General features: G+C 46.9%; 1 protein-coding gene across 1 annotated transcript in view; it reads right to left on the bottom strand.

Moving 5' to 3' along the window:
* Nucleotides 1-9,137, bottom strand: part of ZNF185 (zinc finger protein 185 with LIM domain) — a 57,427-nt gene extending 48,290 nt beyond the window's left edge. Inside the window, exons 1-6 of the mRNA XM_060249118.1 lie at nt 9,064-9,137; nt 5,656-5,791; nt 4,033-4,107; nt 2,631-2,699; nt 193-231; nt 25-93 (exon numbers count right to left, since the gene is read on the bottom strand). Coding sequence (XP_060105101.1) covers nt 25-93; nt 193-231; nt 2,631-2,699; nt 4,033-4,107; nt 5,656-5,791; nt 9,064-9,088 — 413 coding nt within the window. The 5' untranslated portion in view covers nt 9,089-9,137. The remainder of the gene's footprint in view (nt 1-24; nt 94-192; nt 232-2,630; nt 2,700-4,032; nt 4,108-5,655; nt 5,792-9,063) is intronic.
* Between the last annotated feature and the right edge of the window lie 14,282 nt (nt 9,138-23,419).

The following is a 23,419-nucleotide window of genomic DNA, read 5'->3' as shown; positions in this document are numbered from 1 at the left end:
CAGGGAGCGGCCAACCAGACTGACCATTTCTGTGAGCCATTGGAGACTGTGTTTGCAGGAGCGCTCTTATCAACAGTCTTGGTGAAAACTCCTCTGCAGGGAAGAGAGAAGGTAAATTAACTCCAAGAGCCACGTTCCCATCACAGGCAGGACGCAACCCCTTCCTCGCCCTTTTGATTTTGGAGCACTTACCTAATGAGATAACCGGAAGATGCTGTCGTGTTGTGGGACCTGAATGGAAATCAGAAATAAATGGTTTCCAAACTGGATAAAAAGATCACAGAGACATTAACGGTGCCTTCTGAAATGGAATAACATCAACAGAAGAGTGTAAATCTGCTTAGGATGCCACAAGAAGTCTTTGGACTTCTCTAGACATCCAGCTTTGGAGAAATGAATCACCAGTGGCTTTTGAGTTGCTAAAAGAAACAGATATTCACCCCCAAGAAAGGCCAGTTGTTGTAGGATAACTGCATTTTCCAAGTGTTCAAGATTTTTTGCACTTCCACTGTGATGGGTAGTTCCCCAGCGAGTGCTGAGATCGGGGTCCCAAAACCTTCTTACAATCCCTGGGCCAAAGGAGGCCCGTCTGAAAGTGACTAGAGACAGGGCCTTCTCGGTGGTAGCTCCTTGTTGGTGGAATCAGCTCCCGGAGGAGGTGAGGGCCCTGCGGAGCCTTGAACAGTTCCGCAGGGCCTGCAAAACAGTCCTCTTCCGGTTGGCATACAAGTAAATTGCTATCGGAATGCCTGAACATCTAATCTCGAACATCAGACTATCTAATATTGGAATACCGAAGAAGTGATTTGAAGAATGGCAGCATAGTATATATATTGATGTGAGCTCTACGAGCTTTATGTGTTTTATGTAATTTATATGTATTTTAAGTATTTTATTGTATAATTATAATTACTAATGTATTTTAATATATTTAAATTGATTTTGTTGGTTTTATGTTGTAAGCCGCCCTGAGCCCGCCTCGGTGGGGTAGGGCGGGATATAAATCGAATAAAATAAAATAAAATAAAAATAAAATATTCCACATTTCACAGGCTCCTATTGGACAGTATCCAGGCCATCTCCAAATACCTCCATCGCTTTCAGAAAGTTTAATCATTACATTTTATTCTCAGTACTTGTACCAAGAACTTTGTTAGACCATGAACTCTTTGCACTGAAGAGCAAGAGGGCCTGCATTGCCACTTAAAAAAATAAGAGCTGTGTTCGATTATAAGATTACCAGCATCCCTGAATTTCAGGACTCCTTTTAACTGTTCTTTATAGACTATGCGCTGCCTCTTGTCAGTGCTGAAGCATGGCAGCTGCAATTCTTTTGTCACTGCTTTAGAAGGGAAATGTGCTAAACGTGCGCGCGTGCACACACACACACCACTTTACCCCTCTTTCAGCAAGGTTCTGCCCCACCCTGTCTAGACTATAAAGTGTGGTTGTTCTGTCTGCCTGCAAAGCTTTAAATGGAACCCGGCCATAATTTGATTAATTGCCTAGTTGGGCAAAATTTCATAGGAGGAAGAGACTGCAGGGCACTGTAAAGGTTTTCAAATGCCAAAGGCTGAAGACCAATCCACTTTGCCATGCAATGACATATTACATTTTGGCCAACCTGCTTGTCAAGGCATGAAAAACAAAATACACATCAATGGTCTCTGCAGTGAATAATAATAATAATAATAAGCACAGACAAATGCACAGATACAATATGCAAAGCTGAATGATACTTTAGATCAGGGGTGTCAAACATGCAACCCGGGGGCTGAATTAGGCCACCGGAGGGCTCCTATCAGGCCCCTGAGAAACTGGCTGATCTGCTTCCTTCTCCCTCTCTCTTGCTTCCTTCTGCATCACAACTTGCTTTGCCTGGCTTGCTCAATTGCACAGGAGCTACAGAGCAAAGCCTCTGTTTTTTCCATTGGCTGAGACTCCTCCCTTTGAGAGGAAGGGGAGAGGAATATGAACATATGAAGCTGCCTTATACTGAATCAGACTCTTGGTCCATCAAAGTCAGTATTGTCTTCTCAGACTGGCAGCGGCTCTCCAGGGTCTCAAGCTGAGGTTTTTCACACCTATTTGCCTGGACCCTTTTTTGGAGATGCCAGGGATTGAACCTGGGACCTTCTGCTTCCCAAACAGATGCTCTACCACTGAGCCACCGTCCCTCCTTGCTTGCTTTGGCAGACTCTCTCAATCGCACAGCAGAGCTACTGAACCAAGCCTCTTTTCCTTCTATTGGCTGAGGCTCCTCCCCCTCCTGGTCCCCCGGGGAAGGAAGGAAAGAGTCAGAGCTTCTTTTGCCCAGTTGACTGGATCCCATGGGAGAGATACAAAGAAATTACCTTTAAGACCAACAAGTTCTAATGTTTTAAGCATGTTTTATTTTAAGCTTTTAAGCAATCTTTGAGTTTGTCTGTGTCCTTTATAAAGTTTATCTCTCTGCTATCTGGCATTGCATTTTATGACTCACATGGTCCGGCCCAACAAGATCGCATTTATGTTCGATCTGGCCCTCATAACAAGTAAGTTTGACACCCTTGCCTTAGATATAAGGAGGTTTTCTTTTCTTTTTTAAAAAAAGCTACAGTGTATTTCTGGCAACGGAAAAGGCAACTTACTTTTTGGAAGGCTTGCTTGCCACGGGGAACTGTTGTTCAGCTTGAGAAGAGAGTTCCTCAAAGACTGCCCTGGGAGAACGGGAGAGCAATATAATCAGGATAATCATTACAGCAGGATAAGCATCTCAAGGGCGTGGCAGAAAGGGACTGCTGTAGTGCTGGGTCAATAGGCGAGATCATTTCCAGATCAATGGACACTCAATACTAATAGCCTTTGATTGCTGGAAGGTTGGGGAGCTACTGGCTGCTGAATCAAGCAAAAGAACACCTGGCCCCTGAGCTCAGCCCGGCCTCCTCTGGCAGGTAGCGATCACCCCTGGGCTTGCGCATGGGCTTTTCCCAGCCCTGCTACCAGAGATGGAGACTTCAGAGATGGACTCTGAGGGCTTCAGCACCCAAAGCATATGCTCTGCCACTGAGCGATGGCCATCCTGTGCTTTGACGGGGCAGGAGAACGCTTTGTGGCATGATGGGTAACCTGGTGCGTAGGTATGCGCATTATGTTTTCCTTCTTGAACAAAGAGAAAGAAATCAAAGGCCATTAAATAAGCATTAGGCGATGCAGAAGCTTAAGAGACCATAATCCCTTCACTGCACACAGCATCGCAACGTTTCCATTAAAATAGCCAACATTCCAATGCGGAGAGCTCTTTTGATAAATAGGTAATCCAGAAGCGCAGAGTAGAAAGCACAAGGGCCCGGAGCGAACCACTGGGCTGGTTTTGATTTTGCTTCTAGGAAAGGGAACATAGATCTTGGTTTCTTGACAACTGTCTAATGCCATCCTACTCCTCAAAAAACAAACAAACAAACAATAGGACTGGAGGATAGGTAGACATCTGCCATCAGGCTCCACATCTAGCATCTCGAATGGAGAGATCCCTTCCAATCATGAATGAGGCGAGCAGGCCTCAGATTCAGCAGGAGCTCATAGGAGCACAGCTCCTGAACCTTTCTGAGGGTTCCCCCTCCCCCCCCAACTACCTTGTCCATTGAATAGTAGGTGCATCAGCATAACAATCCCTGGAATAGGAAAGCAGCCAGCCAACCAGCCACCAGGGGCCTTGCCATGCCCCCAGCAGCCCTCATTAACCCCTGGAGAAGCCCGTGCCACCCTTTCACCACATCTTACGTGATTTTAGGTGGCAGGTGGCTTGATGGACTTTTGACTTGGGGAGAGGTGGCCCAGGAGAGCCCCAGACGAGCTTGGCTGCTTGGGCTGGCTGGATCTCTAGCCAGTTCAAGCAGGCCTCACTCGCCGGGGCTCTCCTTTCTTGCATTGAGTTGTTTTTGGCTGGGGGGGGGCGCAGCATAAGCTAATAAGTTATGCTAATGAGCTCCACCACTTTTTTTTCCTACCAAATACCACCGGAGGTGAGGTTCATGAAATGCCCACAATCACCTGTGATTCAGAGGTGAAACTTTTGGTGAGACAGGCGATCCCTCGATGGTCTTCCTGCTCCTTAATGGCGAATGCCTGATAGGAAGGTTGAGGGGAGAAGAGAGAGAGAAAAAAAGATATCACCACAATAACAAAGGCCTGCTTGCCAAGGAGAACTGTTGTTCCCTGTCAGACATGCTTTGGTCTTACTGAGTTGGACACCAACATTTCTGGTAAACAAGCCTTGTTCATGCAGCATGAAAGTCTGGAGACCAACAGGATCTGAGTTAGTTAGTTGGCTTGAAGGGTTGTATCTGGCTATGGTCAAGATACCCTCAATCTAATGGTAACAATGGATAAAAACTTGGGAAGTTCCATGAACAGCTCCTCTCAGCATCTTTTAGAACTCAGTTATATCCATGGATTGTTAAAAGTTAAAGTTAAAAGTTTTGATCTAAAAAGTTTTGATCTAAAACCTGGGAGACTGTGTGTCAAATCTGCACCCTGCCACGAAACTCATTGAGTGGCCATGGGCCAATCATTCAGCCAGACCTACTCCATAGGGAAAAAATGTGGACGAAAGAAACACGTACCTTAGAGCAAGTTCCTAGAATCATACCAGATTCGCCAATATATGACCCCAAATCAGACGGGCTGCACAGGGAAGTATGTAACTCTTTTATCAACCAGGGTTCATAAATCAAAACTGGACTTCTCATACTGTTATAGTTCTTAAAAATGTAAAACATGAATCCCTTATTCCCCCCCCCCCTTTTAAAGGTTAATAGTATGCAGGGTGGGTGTATTTAATCAGCAAAATCATGAGGGGGTGGAAGGGCTAAACCATTCTGAATTGGGTTTGTGAGGAATCGTGGTTTGCCTTTAGAACTGGGGTCCTCAACCTTGTTGATTCTGCGGGCATGCTGAGAATTTTGAGAGAGGGTCGTGGGTGCTCCCCATAAAACGGCGGCCATAGGAGATTGAGCAATTACAAAATGCCTGCTATGAGAGGCTGTTATTTTAAAAGTTGGAAGGCTCCAATCCAAGCTCCACTCTATTTTTGGATAGCTGCTCTCAGCAGTCCCTAATGTAATGTCTCCTTGGATTCTTCCACCATAATGAGGTGGAGGAAAGTCAGGATTGGTTTTGTGGTTTGGGAAGGAAGCACTTTATGGAAGAATCAACTGAATGCCAGAAAACACATCAGAGAACACCACGTTGGGGACCCCTGGACAAGAGGATCAGTGATCTCCGGCAATCTAATGTGACCCTAAGACTAAGAGCAATTTCAACAGGTGGGTGAGTAGGGTCGGGAGTCCATGATCCTAGCTGTGTCTGCGCTTTCAGAGAACTGTCTTCATTGCTTTAGATGGTCATTGGCATGCCAGTATCTTCCAGGAGACATTGGCTGGCCAGTCACTGCTTTCTTTTATAAGCAGGACTATTCGTATGCCATGGGACTATGCACAATTCAGGATATGCTACTTGGTCCCCTGAGAACTTTTCTTTGTGATGCAGGAAGAGATGGAGATGTTTTTGTTGGGCAGTTTCTCAGTGGATTGAGCCCCAGTTGTGGCAGATAGAGCCACTATCATGGGCGTGAATCCTGTTGAGTGGACCAGCCAGCTGGATGCCTCTACTCACAATGGACTGTGATTCTTCTCCTCCTCTGAGTCTGATTTCTTCTGGATCCAGCTTTTGTCACTTCTAAGTGTTGTCTTTACTTTCATCTGGGTGAGAATCTTTTTCCGGTCTTCCTCACTGGGTACAACGGTGCCATCTATCAAACGAACAAAGGAGAAGTTGTAGACAGCTTGTTCAACAAGCTATTTTTTGGCCTTGAAAGGATAATAACAAAACAAGAGCCCTGCTGGAACAGACCAAAGGTATTTGGAGTCCTGTTTGCTGGAGATTGAACCAATTGGGGAGCCAGTTTGGTGTAGCGGTTAAATGTGCAGACTCTTATCTGAGAGAACCAGGTTTGATTCCCCACTCCTCCACTTGCAGCTGCTGGAATGGCCTTGGGTTAGTCATAGCTCTCTCAGGAGTTGTCCTTGAAAGGGCAGCAGCTGTGGGAGCCCTCTCAGCCCCACCACCTCACAGGGTGTCTGTTGGGGGGGGGGAGAAGATATGGGAGATTGTAAGCCACTGAGTCTCTGATTCAGAGACAAGAATGGGGTATAAATCTGCAGTCACTGTCATCGTATTCTATTTCCAACATGGCAAGCCAGGAACCTAACAAGTGATCATCCTCTTCCACTTTTTGCTGCCTAGCATCTGCTTATTCAGAAGCAGACTGCCTCTAAGGAGGTTCCATTTAGCCGTCGTGGGTGGTAAACAGACCTATTGCTGTTAATGTGTCAAACATCCTTTTAAAGCTATCTAAGGCAGGGGCCATCACTGCCTTTCCGCCACTGGCCAGCAGGTGAAAACCCAGCCTGCAAATGCCCCTGAACATGATGTAATGACACCGACATCAGGGGGTGACGGTCTAGTTTTTGGGCAAAAAGCAATGGTAAAATTAGGCTCAAACCATAGTTTTGCCCCAAAATTAGAGCATCACCCCCCCCCAACCTCAGCAACATGATGACATCACTTCCGGGTGATGTCATTGTGGTGCACCCAGCAAAGCACGTGTGCCAGAAGATCCCAGAATGGACCCTGGAGCCCCCTGCTGTCAGCCAGGTAGGACCTGGCAACCCTACGACCACTTCATGTGGCTGCAAATCCCACAACCTAATTCTGCACTTTGTGAAGAAGTTACTTCATTTTCTGTTCATAATTTTATTGAACGATCCTGAGTTCTAGCATTAGCGGAGAGAGAAGCCTGGCTTCAGGTCTTGGGTTCAGATCCCATCTCTGTCATGGATTCTTCACACACCCTTGGGGAAACCACCCTTTCTCCCTGTTAAGGTGAACATCATCTATATCAAGTTTCAGAGCTGGGGAACTTTTCCCACCACTTCAGACTCAGTAAGGCACCAACATCACCAAGAGGGCTGACAGGGGAAGGACTTTATCCATCATTGCCCTCCCCGTAACTCCACCAGCCATTCTTATTGGCCCCCAGTGTGTTGCAGTGGTAAGAATGCTGAACTAAGAAGACCTGGGTTGAGGTCTCCATTCCATGAAGGCCACTGGACTACCTTAAGCTGTCCTTTCTCTTTCAGCTCCATCTACCTCATATGGTTACTATGAGGAACAAAATTGGACCATCCCATCTAGCTATACCACTGAGGTCCTTCAAATATGGATAGGATATGAATGAATGCTGTAAGTTCAATTTTAAAACAGGAATGCTGCTGAATTGATTCTAAACCCAGTCATGTTAAATATCAACTTTGCCAAGCTTGATGCATCTGCCTCTTTGAGAAGATTTTCCCCAAGAGCATCCATAACTTGGAATGTTAATACTATAAGTGTTTGCAAGTAAATGTGAGCTAGACATATCCATTGGTCTAAGCTTCAGGGACGCTTTTCTCCTAGTACATTGCCTGGACAAATGTGTTCCACTTACCCTTGCACTTTTCATAATATCCCAAAATGCCAGCTATTACAGTCAAACGCAATTAGGCAAATTACACACAGGGACACTTACATAAGGGCAGAATCTAGTTTCCCTTAGTTTCCAAAATATCTCTGATCCTGCAGCTGGTGCCAAAGTAAGGCTCTACAGGGGAGACAGAGAACTGGCTCTGACCTAATTGCAGGCTTGTTCTGCCTCAATTTGCCTGGGGACTGCGCAGGAAAAGGAGACAGGGTTTAATCCTCTGGCCTTCGCTGGGTTTTGCTATTGAAACTGGCTCCCCCTCCCTATTCGTATTTTAAAAGAGAAAAGACAAATCCTTTAAGAGCGTGCATTTCCCCCCATTTCCACTGACATCTCAGTGGAAGCCAAAGGGTTAAACCCCCTTCACATGGCTCCAAGGCAAACTGAGGATGCAGGAGCCTGCAGTTCGAAAGAGGGGTATAATCTTCAGCTGTTTGTCAAAGGACTGCTGACAGAATAGCCTAGGGTGCTCTGGAGAAGTTTTCTCCTGCAGGGTGAGGCGAAGTCAGTGTTTTATATGTGAGAAAAAAGAAAGTCTGAGGAATTCAGACTCAAAGACTGACTACCCACAACTCAGGACAGCTTTGCACTGTCTTTGGAGAACTCTGGAGATTTCCTCATACCATCAAGAGACGGAAATTACATTTGTTTTCTTTTGTTTTGGGCCATCAAGTTGCAGCTGACTTATGGCGACCCCTCATGAGGTTTTCAAGGCAAGAGATGTTCCCAGGTAGTTTGTCATTGCCCGCCTCTAGGGTAGCCAGATCTGGGTTGGAAAATACCTGGAGACTTTGGGGGTGGATCCAGGAGAGGGCAGAGTTTGGGGAAGGGAAGAGTCTCAGCAGGGTACAATGCCATACAGTCCGCCTTTCTAGGCAGCCATTTTCTCCAGGGGAGCTGATCTCTGCCAGCTGGAGATCAGTTGGAAAAGCGGGAGATCTCCAGGCCCAACCGGAAGGCTGGCAACCCTGCCCACTTCTGAGTGGCAACCAGTCCCTCTAAGCTGAGTTAGCGTGTGCTAGCTCACAGATTTTTAGCCTCCAGCTCACACATTTTTGTCTTTGCCCAGGAAGGATGGCCCCAGAGCAAACTAATTCATGCAGAAGCTCACATCTTTAGTGCCAGGAGCTCACAAAGTAGAATTTTTGCTCACAAGACTTCTGCAGCTTAGAGGGAACATTGTGGCAACCCTTGCCTTCCTTGGTGGTCTCCCATCAAAACACTTATGAGGGCCCTGCTTAGCTTCTGAGATCTGATGAGATCAGCCTATCCAGATCAGGGGAGACATCGCATACACATACATCTATCTCAGCCCTATCTATTTCCTTAGAGGCCAGTTCTCCATAGAAGTGGGAAGAGCTGGAGAAACTGCTCTGCTCTGTGTACTTTTAAAGCAAAAAGACACTGCACAAGTCTCCAGAGCTCTATCATCTTCCCACTGGTCCTATTCTTGGATTTCTTGCCACTCAGGGACACAGGGAACCCTCAATGATATCCATTACCTTTCAAAGCACTGAGAGACAGCATGGTGTTCAGTGGGTTCCTATTGCCTCTACTTCCAAAGTTTTCAGCAGCCGGTACAGCTGGGGAGGAAAGAAAGACGTTCACGTTATTAATGGAATTATGAAAACCTCCTGAGGGAAGCAGACACAACATCAATATTCCCAGGGGTTTTGCTAAGGGGACTTCACTTGGGACTCTTCTATTCCTTACTGGATAGTCATCTCTCAGAATGACAGGTGTTGGATGCTTTGATCCCTAATGGCATGGCTGCATAATAGGGATACAAACACAAACACAACCCAAAGGTTGTAGTGACAAATGACTAATACTTGTACAAAACAGCAATACCATAAAGAGAAACAAGTCCCTTTGAAGAACTTCAAAAAGTTTCCATATCTTGAATCCAAATGGACTTTGTGTCAATCCCAGCTGATGCAAAGGCATTCAATTTTCTCATGTAGAATGAAGTTGGAATCCCCTGGACAGGTCATCGACTTCTGCCACACCTGTTTCAAACCACTTTGAGCCATTTGGGAGTTGAAACCTTAACTGAGAGAGCATTTTGTGGAGACTTCGGATCCCTATGAATTTGTCTAAGCATTGCACAAGTGCAATAAAGATCAAGTCCTATAAGGAAAGGTTGAAGGAGCTGGGGATGTTTAGCCTGAAGAGGAGGCGGCTGAGAGGCGATATGATCACCATCTTCAAGCACTTGAAGGGCTGTCATATAGAGAATGGTGTGGAATTGTTTTCTGTGGCCCCAGAAGGTAGGACCAGAACCAATGGGTTGAAATTAAATCAAAAGAGTTTCTGCCTCAACATTAGGAAGAACTTCCTGACAGAGCAATTCCTCAGTGGAACAGGCTTCCTCAGGAGATGGTGGGATCTCCTTACTTGGAGGTTTTTAAACAGAGGCTCGATTGCCATCTGACAGCAATGAAGATTAGACAAAATGACCCTGGATGTCCCTTCCAACTCTATGATTCTAAGTGTATATTGAATAAATATTGTGGAATATCTCTGACAAAGGCTTGAAACAGGTGTGGCAGAAGTCGACGACCTGGCCAGGAGATTCCAACTTCTTTCTGCATGAGAAAATTGAATGCCTTTGCATCAACCGGAGTTGACACGAAGTCCATTTGGATTGAAGATATGGAGACTTTTTGAAGTTCTTCTTCAAAGGGACTTGTTTCTCTTTATGGTATTGCTATTTTGTACAGATATTAGTACAGGTATTGCTATTTTGTACAGATATTGTACAGATATTGGGCTGTGTTTGTGTCTGTTTCTCTGGAGTGACTTCTCTCTATTTTTTTTTTTTTTTTTTTTTTTTTGCATAATAGGGATGGCAGAGATGCATTGCCCCAGAACTAAAGTAGGCTTATGCAGTATGTCCTAGGTTCAGGGGTGGTTTTTTTGTTTTTAAAAAAAAGCCCAGCAGGAGCTCCCCTGTGCTTTCCCCAGCACACCCACCACAGTGGGCGTGCTGGGAAAGGCTGAAACCATCAGGAAGGCATTTAAAGATGCTTCCCTATGCCCTCCGCAGTGTGCCAGCTAGAGCCCTGGCCAACCCAGGTGGAGCTCCGCTCCTGCCCCCCCCCCACAAAAGCCCTGACAGTGTATTAAAATATTAGGTTTCTTAATGTCACTCCCTCCCTGATTATAGCAACAGCATCTCGAAAATACGAAACAGGACTCCAGTTACACAATTTATTCCATCATAAGCTTTCTTTGGTTAGGGTTCCCTTCATTGGGTGGATTGAAGTGCAAATCCATCAGGCTGGTTTTAAATACACCCCGGAAAAGTGATGGGGAGGACGTTACAAAGGGAGGCCAGTTCAAAACAAGATCCAGTTCAAAGAGTAGTCAGTTCACTTAGCATGGGCGTGAGACACTCCCCACTGTCATTAGATAAGCAAAATGTAAAATATAGGATGAAAGGAAGGAAATTATAAGCATACCGATACCGTATCTGCAACCCTGCCTTGGTGGGGACAGGACAGGGGAGGAAGAGATGGGAAGTATGCGCTTAAACATGAAGCCAATATTGAAATAATGTATTTGTAATGAAGTAATGTATTTGTAAGTCGCAGGCAGTGCTTGGCAGACTCTCGAGACTGCATGGCAATCAGCAGTGGTGGTGACACAGGACCTACATGTTCAGAAACATGATCCATCTGAACACCAGTAGGGTGCAGTGGGCTGGGGTGAACCAACCGAGGAGATTTTGGCATCTGTGCTGCTGCTGGAGGACTCTAAGGCAGTGGTCCCCAACCTTTGTGGCACCAGGGAAAGACAATTTGTGGAAGACAATTTTTCCAGAGACCCGGGGAGGGAGGGAGGGCGGGATGATTTCGGGATGATACAATAGTGCACTTTATTTCTATTAGTTTGGCATGGTGGTTAAGCGTGCAGACTCTTATCAGGGTTTGATTCCCCACTCCTCCACTTGCAGCTGCTGGAATGCCCTTGGATCAGCCATAGCTCTCGCAGAGTTGTCCTTGAAAGGGCAGCTTCTGGGGAGAGCTCTCTCAGCCCCATCTGCCTCACAGGGTGTCTGTTGTGGGGGAGGAAGATAAAGGAGATTGTGAGTCGCTCTGCAGCTCTGAAATTTGGAGTGGAGGGCAGGATATAAATCCAATGTCGTCTTCATCTTCTTCTTCTTACTACTACTACATTGTAATATATAATGAAATAATGATGCAACTCACGGCCTGGTTGCTAACAGGCCACGGACTGGTACTGATTTGTGGCCCAGGGGTTGGGGACTCCTGCTCTAAAGCATCTGGTTGGCCACTGATGTTGGTTGGTGAAAACTGCTGTCAAGTCACAGCCAACTTATGGCAGCCCCGTAGGGTTTCCAAGGCAAGAGACATTCAGAGGTGGTTTGCCATTTATTGCCTGCCTCTTTGCAGCAACCCGGACTTTGTTGGTGGTCTCCCATCCAAATACTGACGAAGGCTGACCCTGCTTAGCTTCCAAGTTCTGACAAGATTGGGCTAGCCTGGGATATCCAGACCAGGTCAGGCCACTGCAGGAAGGAAGCTACAGGACTAGATGAACGATTGACCTGCTCTGGGGTGTCTTTCTCACGGAAGAAGATCAAGACAGAAACTGCAGCTGCCCCGCAGGTAGCCCCACCTGGGCATTTCACACTGGAGGACCAAACCAGGAACTGAAAAAAATAAATACACTTTCATCGCACACAGACGCTTGGCCATAAAAGAAGCCTGAGTAAAGGAGGAAGAGAATGAGCTATACAGTATGTAGCTCTGCTTACTGTACCTCATTCCTCGTCTGAAGAAGTGTGCATGCACACGAAAGCTTACATTCTGAATAAAAGTTTGTTGGTCTTAAAGGTGCTACTTGACTCTGTCTTTGCTCTACTGCTTCAGACCAACACGGCTGCCCACCTAGATCTGCTCCAGAACAGCTCTTCTTTTGTTATTTGTACATATCTTGTCCAAGAGGCCCCACATCCTACCTGTGTTAGTTTCAGGTGGATAACCATGTTGGCCAGTAGAAGAAGAGCAAGATTTGAGTCCACTAGTACCTCAAAGCCCTCAAAGCTCAGTTTGTCAGAACAAAGGGAGTTGGGCCTCTTGAAGGCTTATACCTTGGAGACCTCATTGATCTTTACAGTGCTGCTGGACTCCATATCCTAGCTATGGCACTCATTGTACATGTTTGCCCATGTGACATCCTCTGCACAAAGTTGACATATTGTGGGCAACGCGTCGCAGAACGGTATCTGGGTTTTTTGGATCCCAGAAGTGGTTACTCGTGAAAATGCCATTTTTCTCAACCACCCTGTAAAATGCAAGCCCTGTGGCCCAAAGAGCCCCTGGCTGAGCTGAAATCTGAACCATGGATTTCTCTGCATGGTAGCTTTTGTTACACAGGATGGCATCAGAAGATTTGGAATTTTATAGGTCAAATCCTGTATCGTGAAAGGTCATTCGTTCCAGCTGGCGGTCACTATTTGTGGCCTCTGTTGTCTGGGCTCTGTCCCTGTCAATCACTGTCCCCATTTTTGCCCTGTTGAGGAATGCCTTGTTAAAAGCGTGATTCAGGTGGGGTAGCCATCATGGTCTGAAGCAGAACGAAGGTGCCCCTGGACTCAAGCTTTGTTAAAAGTGTGACTGCGAGTTGCTAGAGGTGTTGTTCTCCGTCTGGAATGTGGTGCAGATGCATCATCCCTAATGCCAATCCGTGCGCATAAAGACTAAGACCTCCTCCAGGACGTGGCGTGCTGCTTCATGCAATGACGCAACAGAGCTGTATTCGGAAATGTTGCTTTGCCTGTTACAAGACAATGATGCTTTTCTCATACGTCTCTAAACAAAAGAATACACGCTCTCCCAGCTTTGAGATCGGTGGGAGGCTGAGTGCAGAATACAGCAGCACTGCCTCAGGAAGTAGTCCTCCTCAGTGCCCGTTTTGCCTCTATGAAAGATCAGTTTATATTGATGGCACAGGTAGGGTTGCCAAGTCCAATCCAAGAAATATCGGGGGACTCTGGGGACGGAGCCAGGAGATATGGAGAGTGGAGCCAGAAGCCAGGTTGTGACGAGCATAACTGAACTCCAAAAGGAGTTCTGGCCATCACATTTAAAGGGACGGAACACCTTTTAAATGCCTTCCCTCCATTGGCAATAAGGAAGGATAGGGGCAGCTTCTTTTGGGGCTCATAGAATTGGACTCCCTGGCCCAATTCTTATGAAACTTGGGAGGGTGTTTCGAGGAGAGGCATCAGATGCTATGCTGCAAATTTGGTGCCTCTACCTCAGAGCTCCAGATAACCGTGGATCAATTCTCCATTATACCCTATGAGAATTGATCTCTATAAGGAATAACGTAGTGCCCAACAGACATTTCCCTCCCCACCCCCGCTTTCAGAGGACCCTGAAGTGGAGGGAGGGCTTCTAAAACAGGGGATCCCCTGTCCCCACCTAGGGATTGGCAACCCTAGGCACGGGTCTCAGGTTGCTAGACGTCTTGCCAGCCATTGTCCCATTCGTTTTCCTTGTCTCACGGCTGCCACTGCAGGCCCCTAATAGAACTGGATTCTGTTCACTTCTCTAAAAGCATCTGCATCCCCTCCTTACATCAGCCAGTGTCTTGGATATGAGAACTGAGACGTTAAAAAAGCACAGCCCTATTGAAATGTTATGGGGAACCACAATGCAGCAGTAGTGTGCTTGGCTACAGAAGAAACAGTACCCCCTGGAGTGAAACAGTGGCTCAGCGGTACAGCATCTGCTTTGAATGCATGAGGTCTCAGGTTCAATCCCAGGCATCTCCAGTTAAAAGGATCAGTTTGTAGGTGATGGGAAAAACCTTATCCTGAGGCCCTGGGGACCAGTTACAGTCAGAGCAAACAATACACACCTTGACAGACCACTGCAGAGGTTCAGTCTAAGGCAGCAGCATGTGTACGTGAGCTGTCATCTTCTACAAGGTCGTTTACCCCACCCTAATAGTCTATTTAGTTCTTTCCTCTTTCTCACAGAACCGTAGTGGTCCAGACATCCTGGAAGAACACGCTGGGCACACCAAGACTCTCATCAACAGATCTAAATCATCACACCGCCCTCTTTTTTATTATTTAAATTTGGAGTAGCTCATCCCTGCCATTCAAGTTGCACTGGAATTTCTGGCTTTGCAAATCCCTGCAAAGCTGGGCATGTCGGAGACACTTGTCAGGTACGGCTTTGGGGAACGGGTAATCCTTCCCACCAGTTGTTTTTCTGGCTGTGACTCATGAAGCAAGAGCAGGCCCTGCCCTTTCTTAACAGTTTGCTCACAGCGTGGCACAGGGACAAAGATCCTGCTCTGAAAACGATGAAGAGGCGGAGCTCCTCACAACACAGGTGGGCAGCAGGAGGGAGAGGAGATGACGGCAGTCTGGCTTGTTTATCTGAAGATTCTAAAGGGCCAAATACAACGAGCCCACAGCCGCCACATCTGTCTATTTAAAGAAGAAGAAGAAATTGGATTTATATCCCGCCCTCCACTCCGAAGAGTCTCAGAGCGGCTCACAATCTCCTTTACCTTCCTCCCCCACAACAGACACCCTGTGAGGTGGGTGGGGCTGGAGAGGGCTCTCACATCAGTTGCCCTTTCAAGGACAACCTCTGCCAGAGCTATGGCTGACCCAAGGCCATTCCAGCAGCTGCAAGCGGAGGAGTGGGGAATCAAACCCGGTTCTCCCAGATAAGAGTCCGCACACTTAACCACTACACCAAACTAAGCACCTATATCCCACTTTTCTTCAAAACCTAAGAGCCCCGTAGCTCAGAGTAGTAAGCTGCAGCATTTCAGTCCAAACTCTGCTCGTGACCTGGGTTCGATCCTGGCGGAAGCTAGGTTCAGGTAGCCGGCTCAGCCTTCCATCCTTCTGAGGTCGGTAAAATGAGTACCCAGCTTGCTGGGGGAGGGGGGGCGGAGTGTAGATGACTGGGGAAGGCAATCGCAAACCACCCCGTTAAAAAGTCTGTCTTGAAAACGTCGTGATGCGACATCACCCAAGAGTCGGAAAGGACTGGTACTTGCACAGAGTACCTTTTACCTTTTTTTCTTCAAAAAGGACCCGACACGGCTTACAGCAAGAAAAATACATAAACCAGGATACAACAAACGAAACCGAAAAGCACATCTTGGGCTGGAATCAGTGGCAGCTTAAGTGAAGACCAGCTGCAAGCCACAGGAGGGGGGTCTTTTGTTAACAAGAAATGGGGAGGGGGGGGCAGACCCTGACCTGGATAGCCCAGGCAAGTCCAGGCTCATCAGATCTCAGAAGCTAAGCAGGGCCGACCCTGGCAAGTTCTTGGAAGGGAGACCTCCAAAGGAATACCAGGGTTGGGACGCAGAAGCAGGCATATTAAGCCACCTCTCTGAAAAATATCCAGGCCCCAGTAGAGGTCACTGGAGGGCACCATGACTTCTAGGCATGCAAGTCTAAGCATGCACACACACACAAAGAGACAACTAAACAAATAAAAGAAATGAGAGTGCAGGTGTAGTGAACTGTGCCCTCACCATTCTTATTCACAGTCCATTGTCCTTGGAGCTTTTCTCCCAGTCCAACTCACTTCTTGGATAGGGTTCCTAACTCCAGCTTGGGAAATTTCTGGAGGCTTGGAGGTGGTGCTTGGGGAGGGAGGGGTCCAGAAGAATCACAGTGGGGATTGGATGAACCCATGGCCTCCAGAGAAATCAATTTCTGTAGCTTGAGGGCCAGTTATAATTTGAAAAGAAACTCCAGGCCCTACCTGGAGGTTGGCAACCAAATTCTAGGTTCTGTCAGGCTGCCGGGGAAGGGGGGGGGGAGCTTTTTTCCGAATTGGTTGCAAACCACTGTGTACAGGGAATGGCACGATGCTAAAGTTTTAAAGATAACCAACGCATCATTCAGACAATGGATCTGTGGATGTAAGATGAATCGGAGTTCATCCTCCCACACCTGCACATCCATTTTGGTGTGGAAATAAGGCCTCTTTTTCATATGCAAAGCAGAGAGATATATGAGCAACAATCATGGTGGCCCCTGTCTAGTTTGTCCCTCAAGAACATGAAGTCTGGCAGAATCACAGGGATGGCCGGATGAATGGAAGCAGGCCTGTAGTATTGTCTCCATCGCCGGCTGCTCCATCTGGCAGCCATCAGAGGGTGGGTCCAGGAATCAAGGCTTTTGGTTTATTTCAGGGGTGGCCAAACTGCAGCTCGAGAGCCACATGCAGCTCTTTCACATATTCGTGTGGCTCTTGAGCCCTGTGGTGCAGAGTGTTAAAGCTGCAGTACTGCAGTCCTAAGCTCTGCTCACGACCTGAGTTCGATGCCCGACAAAAGCTGGGTTTTCAGGTAGCTGGTTCGAGGTTGACTTAGCCTTCCATTCTTCCAAGGTCGGTAGAATGAGTCTCCAGCTTGCTGGGGGGGGGGGGGAGTGTAGATGACTGGGGAAGGCAATGGCAAACCACCCCGTAAAAAAGTCTGCCTTGAAAACGTGAAAGCAACGTCACCCCAGAGTTGGAAACGACTGCTGCTTGCACAGGGGACCTTTCCTTTCCAAAGCCCTCACCATCTCATCGGCCAGCTTGGAGAAGGCATTTACCTCTTGAAATCACTTCTCCAAGCCAAGCCAGCAGGCAGCTTGGAGAATGCATTTAAAGTTGCTTTCTTTCTACCTTTCTCTCCCTCCCCCATCTGTTTAATTAACTTCCTTCTTGTCTTGCAGCTCTCAGACATCTCATGTTCATGAGTTGCAGCTCTCAAACATCTGACGTTTATTCTACGTGGTTCTCATGTTAAGCAGGTTTGGCCACCCCTGGTTTATTTTATTGATTCGTACCCCACTTTTCTCCCCAAAAGCACTCAAAGCAGAGCACCAAAAAAAAAAAAAAAAGATTTCACGTCAACCGATACACAAAACAGCAGAACAGTAGGCTGCGTCTTGGATTGATCCAGGATTTCATAGGATGGCTCCTCCAAAAGCTTGGGCTATGAGCCAAAGATCCAAGAGCCTCCTGGCTCTTCCCCTGCAGCTCGTGCCCAATGGCTCCTGTCAACCAACCATCACGTGGACTCTTCCTGCTCCCCAACAGTGTCCTTCAGTGGCCATCCTCCACATCCTGCTCTGCTCCAATGCATATGAAATCTGCTGGGTTTTCCCTTTCTCTCCTGTCCCCTTTCCCTTTTGGCCTCCTCTCTGTTAGATAGAGATCAACTCCAGCAGGGATTTCACTCTTTGTTCTTTGCTTATTAGAATTGTAAATCATGGAATCCTCACCATCCGGTAGAAAGAGACGGGAATGTCAGGCTGGAGGGGCTTAAAAACAAAATTATGCACCGAAGAGAAGAACGAACCCGGATAAGTTATGCATATCGAGCACATTTGCATATATGTTCATTCTCCTCCCCTCCACACACACACTTTATTTCGCCTGCTAGTCTTGAGAAGTGACAAAGCTTGGGGGAGGGGGGGGGGATGAAGCTTTTGTATCCTGAATATTGGAAATCCTGCTCAACTACCCCTTTGTGTCTAGAGAAGGGAGCTTTGACTCTCAAAAGCTTATGTCTTGAAAAATCTGGTTGTTCTCTCCAGTGCTACAGGACTTGACTCTAACTTGCCCTTCACTAGCTTCTTTGACCTTATGTTATCCAGTAGGAATCCTTCCAGTATTCTCCTTTCTGAATGTCTCCCTGCACTTGGAAATTACAAATTACGGAGTCCAGTTTCCAAAATGGAACCAGTGCATCAGGAATCCTTCATTCGACAAACAAACATGCTACTCAGATCAAAGGTTTGCTCAATTTGTTAATTTTACTAGTCAGTCATTGAATCTTATATTTGTACCATTTTTCCTTCTAAATCACTGCCTGCCAGATAATTTTACTTCACTGTCATTGGTTCTTAAATCTGTACCATTTTGCATTCTGGGCCACTGCCTACCAGCTATGTATGGCTCTGTTCACTGTGCCAGATTCCTCGTCTGATGAAGTGTGCTTAGAGAGCATACAAACGCTTACGTTCTGAATAAAACTAAGCTGGTCTTAAAGGTGCAACCAACTCCTATTTTGTTCAACAAAATCTAAATTTTGTGCGCTTTCTGTAGCTTTCAACTCTTTTTCTCATCTCCTGTTTTATTACTGATTCGAGCATCAGCAAAACACTATAAAGCTCTTGCTGTCTGGCAAAAGGGTTGGCAAAGTGGCCAAGGATACTTTCTGATGCCTACACGTGGTTTACCAATTCTCTTCTCTCTCTTGGACTCAGCCCAACTGGCCACACTGATCTACGTACTTGTGCCCTCACAATTAGATTACTATATTGTACTCTGCATTGGGCTGCCCTTGAAGATAATCTGCCACTGGCTCAGAATGTGGCCACCTGATGGTTAGTGGCTAGTTGATGGGAAAATACCTTGCCCATCTTAAAAACAGCTGCATGAACTTCCAGGTGGTTTCTGAGTCCAATTCAAGGTGCTGGTCGTGACCTTTAAACCCTTCATGGCCTAGGAACCCCACGTCACCTCCAATACGTCCCATACACCAAGTACAGCCTTCCGGCTCCCTTCTGGCTGCTCCCCTACCTAAGGTGGCCCAGCTGGCATCATCCAGAGTCTGTTCCTTTTCTACTGCAGCTCCCATTTTGTGGCCTATTCTCCTTCTGAAGGGAATATCTTCACTGAAAATCTTCAGGAGGCACTACTAGGCCATTTTATTTGTCACCGGTTTTAATGAGGTCTAGACTACAAGAACCCTGATTGGCATGGCTCAGGGTAGCCTGATCTCATCAGATCTCGGAAGCTAAGCAGGGTTGGACCCGGTTAGCACTTGGATGGGAGACCACCAAGGAAGTCCAGGGCTGCTATGTAGAAGCAGGCGATGGCAAACCTAGTCGCCAGCCCCAAAGTCCCAGCAGGGGTTCCCGTTTGGGGGGCATCGTCATTGGCTGGCAGGGGAAACCCCACCTCCAAACAGGGATGTCAACATCCCTGATACAGTGATGTCACTTCTGGGTGGTCTCATAGCACCAGGGATACTAAATGGCGATGCTCTGTGTGGTTGAAGAAAAAAAACCCATGCAATTTTACTCAAAAACCAGAGCGTCGCACATGACATTGCCAATGTGATGATGTCACTTCCAGGTGATGTCACTACACTGGGGACATTGCATGTGATGTCCCACCCACCCACCCCCGAATGCCCCACAAATCCTCACCATGATGGCAAGGGATCCTAACAACCCTAGGCAAACGACCTCTGTGCAACCCTTGCCTTGAAAGCCCTACACAGTTGCCATCAGCTGTGAGTTTATGGCATTTTCCGCCATCAAACTGCAGGCATCTTTTGTGTGTGTGTGGGAGGAGGGGGATATCTGGGGTTTGAGTATATTAGTTTTAAGTTGTAAATGTAAGTTGCAAGCTGCCTTGAGCTATAAGGATAAGGGAGAGAAATATATTTTGATGTGATCCAATGAATGAGTGCATCAAGATTCTTTTTGCTCAGCTTCTATGTGTGCACTTGTGCACACTAAACAAAACACCACCAATAAGACCTTGATACGATTACAAGGCTGAATCAAGATTCATTTGGTTTGGTGCTTCACAAGCATGCAAGAGTGACCACGGGCATCAGTATGATGCCAAACAAAATGACACGATGCAGATAGATCCAGGTGGGCAGTCGTGTTGGTCTGAAGTAATAGAACAAAGTAGGGCTGATTCTGCACTAACCTTGCTCCGCGCCAGGCTTCCGTTTCTCTCTGGAGCAAGCTGGCGATTTCGCACCAGCTGCTCCGTGCCGCCATTTTGCGCAAGGAAAACCCGTGATTTGCCGCGCCACAGCATAAACCTGTTTTGTCAGGTTTACACCTGTTTTTTCAGGTTTACACTGCGGCACAGCAAACTGCAGGTTCCCCCCTGCACAAAATGGCGGTGTGGAGCAGCTGGTGTGAAATCGCTAGCTTGCTCCAGAGAGAAACTGAAGCCTAGTGTGGAGCAAGGTTAGTGCCGAATCAGCCTAGGAGTCAAGTAGCACCTTTAAGACCAACAAAGTTTTATTCAAAATGTAAGCTTTCCTATGCATGCAAACTTCTTAATGCAGTCATTCATTGAATCACATTGCAACGGATTATTTTTTGCAGCGTTTGATCACTGTGTGTGTGTATACAAGCGTAGTGTAAGGAGGGGAATAGATGGAATGAATTAAAAGCTGCTGCAAATTGCTCATATTTAAATGCTGGAATTAGTTTTAGAAATGCATCCAGTTAACTGGAATACAGAAGGAGTAGATGCAGGGTGGAGCAAACCCACAGGACAATAAAGGAATTAAATGGGGGGAACTCCATTCATCCCTAGTGCATGCATGCTTTCAAGTCTGTTTTGGAGCCTAAAGGCACCTTTGCAAATAAGCTTCCGAAAGGTAATGTTTCCCAAAAACGTTCACTATGCTGCCTACCTGCACACATCTATGCCAATCTTTTGTATCATACTGACAGCCTGAAGGGGAGGGGGACAACCATCTTTTTGAGTTGCCTTTGTGCAAGACCTCTCCACTATGAATAGCAATATTGTCTACACTGAGAAGAAGCAGCTCTCAAGGGTCTCAGGCAGAGGGCTTTTATATCACCTCCTACCTGATCTTTTAACTGGAGACATCAGAGATTGAGTCTGGGACCTTCTGTCTGCAGGTGCTCCATCACTGAGCTACAAAATCTCACCTGCCTGGTTACCTGGAATGGATTTAGCATCACCACAGGAAACCAGGTCTTTTCATGTTGGCTTTAAAGGCTAGGCTAGGGATATGTAACCATTTTAGCCTGAGTTAATGAGAGACTGGAGGTGGGGCATGGGAGGTCAACAAAAACATGACATCACTTCCAGGTTCCATGCCATTGGCCTAAAAGCCATTTTTAAATGTTAGTTTTCTCTTGCTTCTGCCCCCACAGAGGGGCCGGCAACCCTAGCCTGAGTGCCAAATAGTGTCTACATGTGAAGATGCTGCTGTGCTGGCAAACATGGGGGGGGGGGAGAGAAACAAAGGTTGTGCTTAGCCAAACAGAGTCAGGCTGCTCTGCCATCCAATGGTCCTTTTGGAATCTCAGGCCCTGGCCTCATTTGCACAGCTAGAGAACTGGCCCTGCATGGGGTTGCCAAGTCCTATTCAAGAAATATCTGGGGACTTTGGGGATGGAGACAGAAGACTTTGGGGGTGGAGCCAGGAGCAAGGGTGTAACAAGCATGATTGAACTCCAAAAGGAGTTCTGGCAATCACATTTAAAGCGACCATGCTCTTTTAAATGCCTTCTGTCCATAAGAAATAATGGAGGATAGGAGCACCGTCTTTGGGGGCTCATAGAATTGGACCCCCTTGTCCAATCATTTGGAAACTTGGAGGGTGTGTTGAGGAGAGGCACCAGATGCTATGTTGAAATTTGGTCCCTCAACCTCAAAAAACAGCCCCTCGGGAGCCACAGATACCCATGGATCAGGTCTCCATAGGGAATAATGGAGTACCCAGCAGACATTTCCCTCCCCCCCTCCCGTTTTCTGATAACCCTGAAGCGGGGGAAGGGCCTCCAAACCGGGGGATCACCTGTTCCCAACTGGGGATTGGCAACACTACACATGCAGAACTAAATGGGCTGATATGCCACCGTTTGGCACACATGTCAAAGGATGCCTATTCCCAGGTTAGACTTAGGATCTTAGAATTTGGGTTGGAGTTTTTTTGGGGGGGAAGGAGAGGGAGCAATAAAAGCTATGATTCTTAAGACTGTGCATCCTGTACCACTTGTGGTACTTGTGCGATGCTACTACTGAAAACCACAGGGCACTTATGTCTTGCAGCTGCAGGAATGGCCTTGAGTCAGCCATAACTCTCACAGGAGTTGTCCTTGAAAGGGCAGCAGCTGTAAGAGCTCTCTCAGCCCCACCTACCTCACAGGGTGTCTGTTGTGTGGAGGGGGGGAATGGTAAAGGAGATTGTGACTGCTCTGAGACTCTGAGATTCAGAGTATAGGGTGGGATATAAATCCAATATCTTCTTCATCTTCATCTTCTTCTATTACAGCCAAAACAGTAGATGTGGCACTTTCCATATACACCATTTCTGGTATTTAGTGCTTTGCTGTAATGGAAACTGACACCTTAGAAGAGAGACTGATGGAGATCCCAATCACGGGCAGCTGATGCCCATGCTAAAACAAACACCCGAGGATTAAACTAAATCCGAGAACTCAAATGGAAACCTCACCTTCCTGCTTTTGCAGTTGTTGACATCCTTCTCTGACAGAAGAGAAAGAAAAAAAGACTGCATTGTGACAGGGAAATGACCCAGCACTGAAATGTATAAAGAAGGACCAAGATGCCAAGTGGCAACTGGGTAGGAACAGGAAGTGACATCATCCTTGAACAACAGCAGGGGCAGATTGTTCTTTCACCTGCTCTAAAAGTGATCCATCCAGAGGGAAAATGGTCTTTCAACCCATTCTCCTCCTCTCCCACCCTTTTTCTCACGCCTGTATGCCAGATTTTATTTGCTGCTGGATCTCCTTAGAGGAACTCAACACAAGTGTCAAGGAAGCCACTAATTGCGAGGTCCTTAAAACTCCCAGCTTACCAGGGACAGGCTGCATGTTCTGGAACAGGGCCCTGGCAAATCACTGTGCCTATTGTTGTCTTTTGGGAATGCCTCGTTAAAGCTGTCCTTTTGTGTGGGTTGCTGGCTTTCTCATTTCTCCAGGGTTCACCTTCCTCTTTGTAGTCTCCAGAAGTTACATCGCAGAGTGATTTCGTCTTATGTCTAGCATTCACTCATGTCAGTACATGTGCTGACTTGTGGAAATTTTCC

The sequence above is a fragment of the Heteronotia binoei genome, chromosome 11, assembly GCF_032191835.1.
Source record: "Heteronotia binoei isolate CCM8104 ecotype False Entrance Well chromosome 11, APGP_CSIRO_Hbin_v1, whole genome shotgun sequence".
In the NCBI taxonomy this organism is placed as follows: Eukaryota; Metazoa; Chordata; class Lepidosauria; order Squamata; family Gekkonidae; genus Heteronotia; species Heteronotia binoei.
Note: the sequence above shows the minus strand (reverse complement) of the source record. Positions and strands in the feature narration are given on the sequence as shown.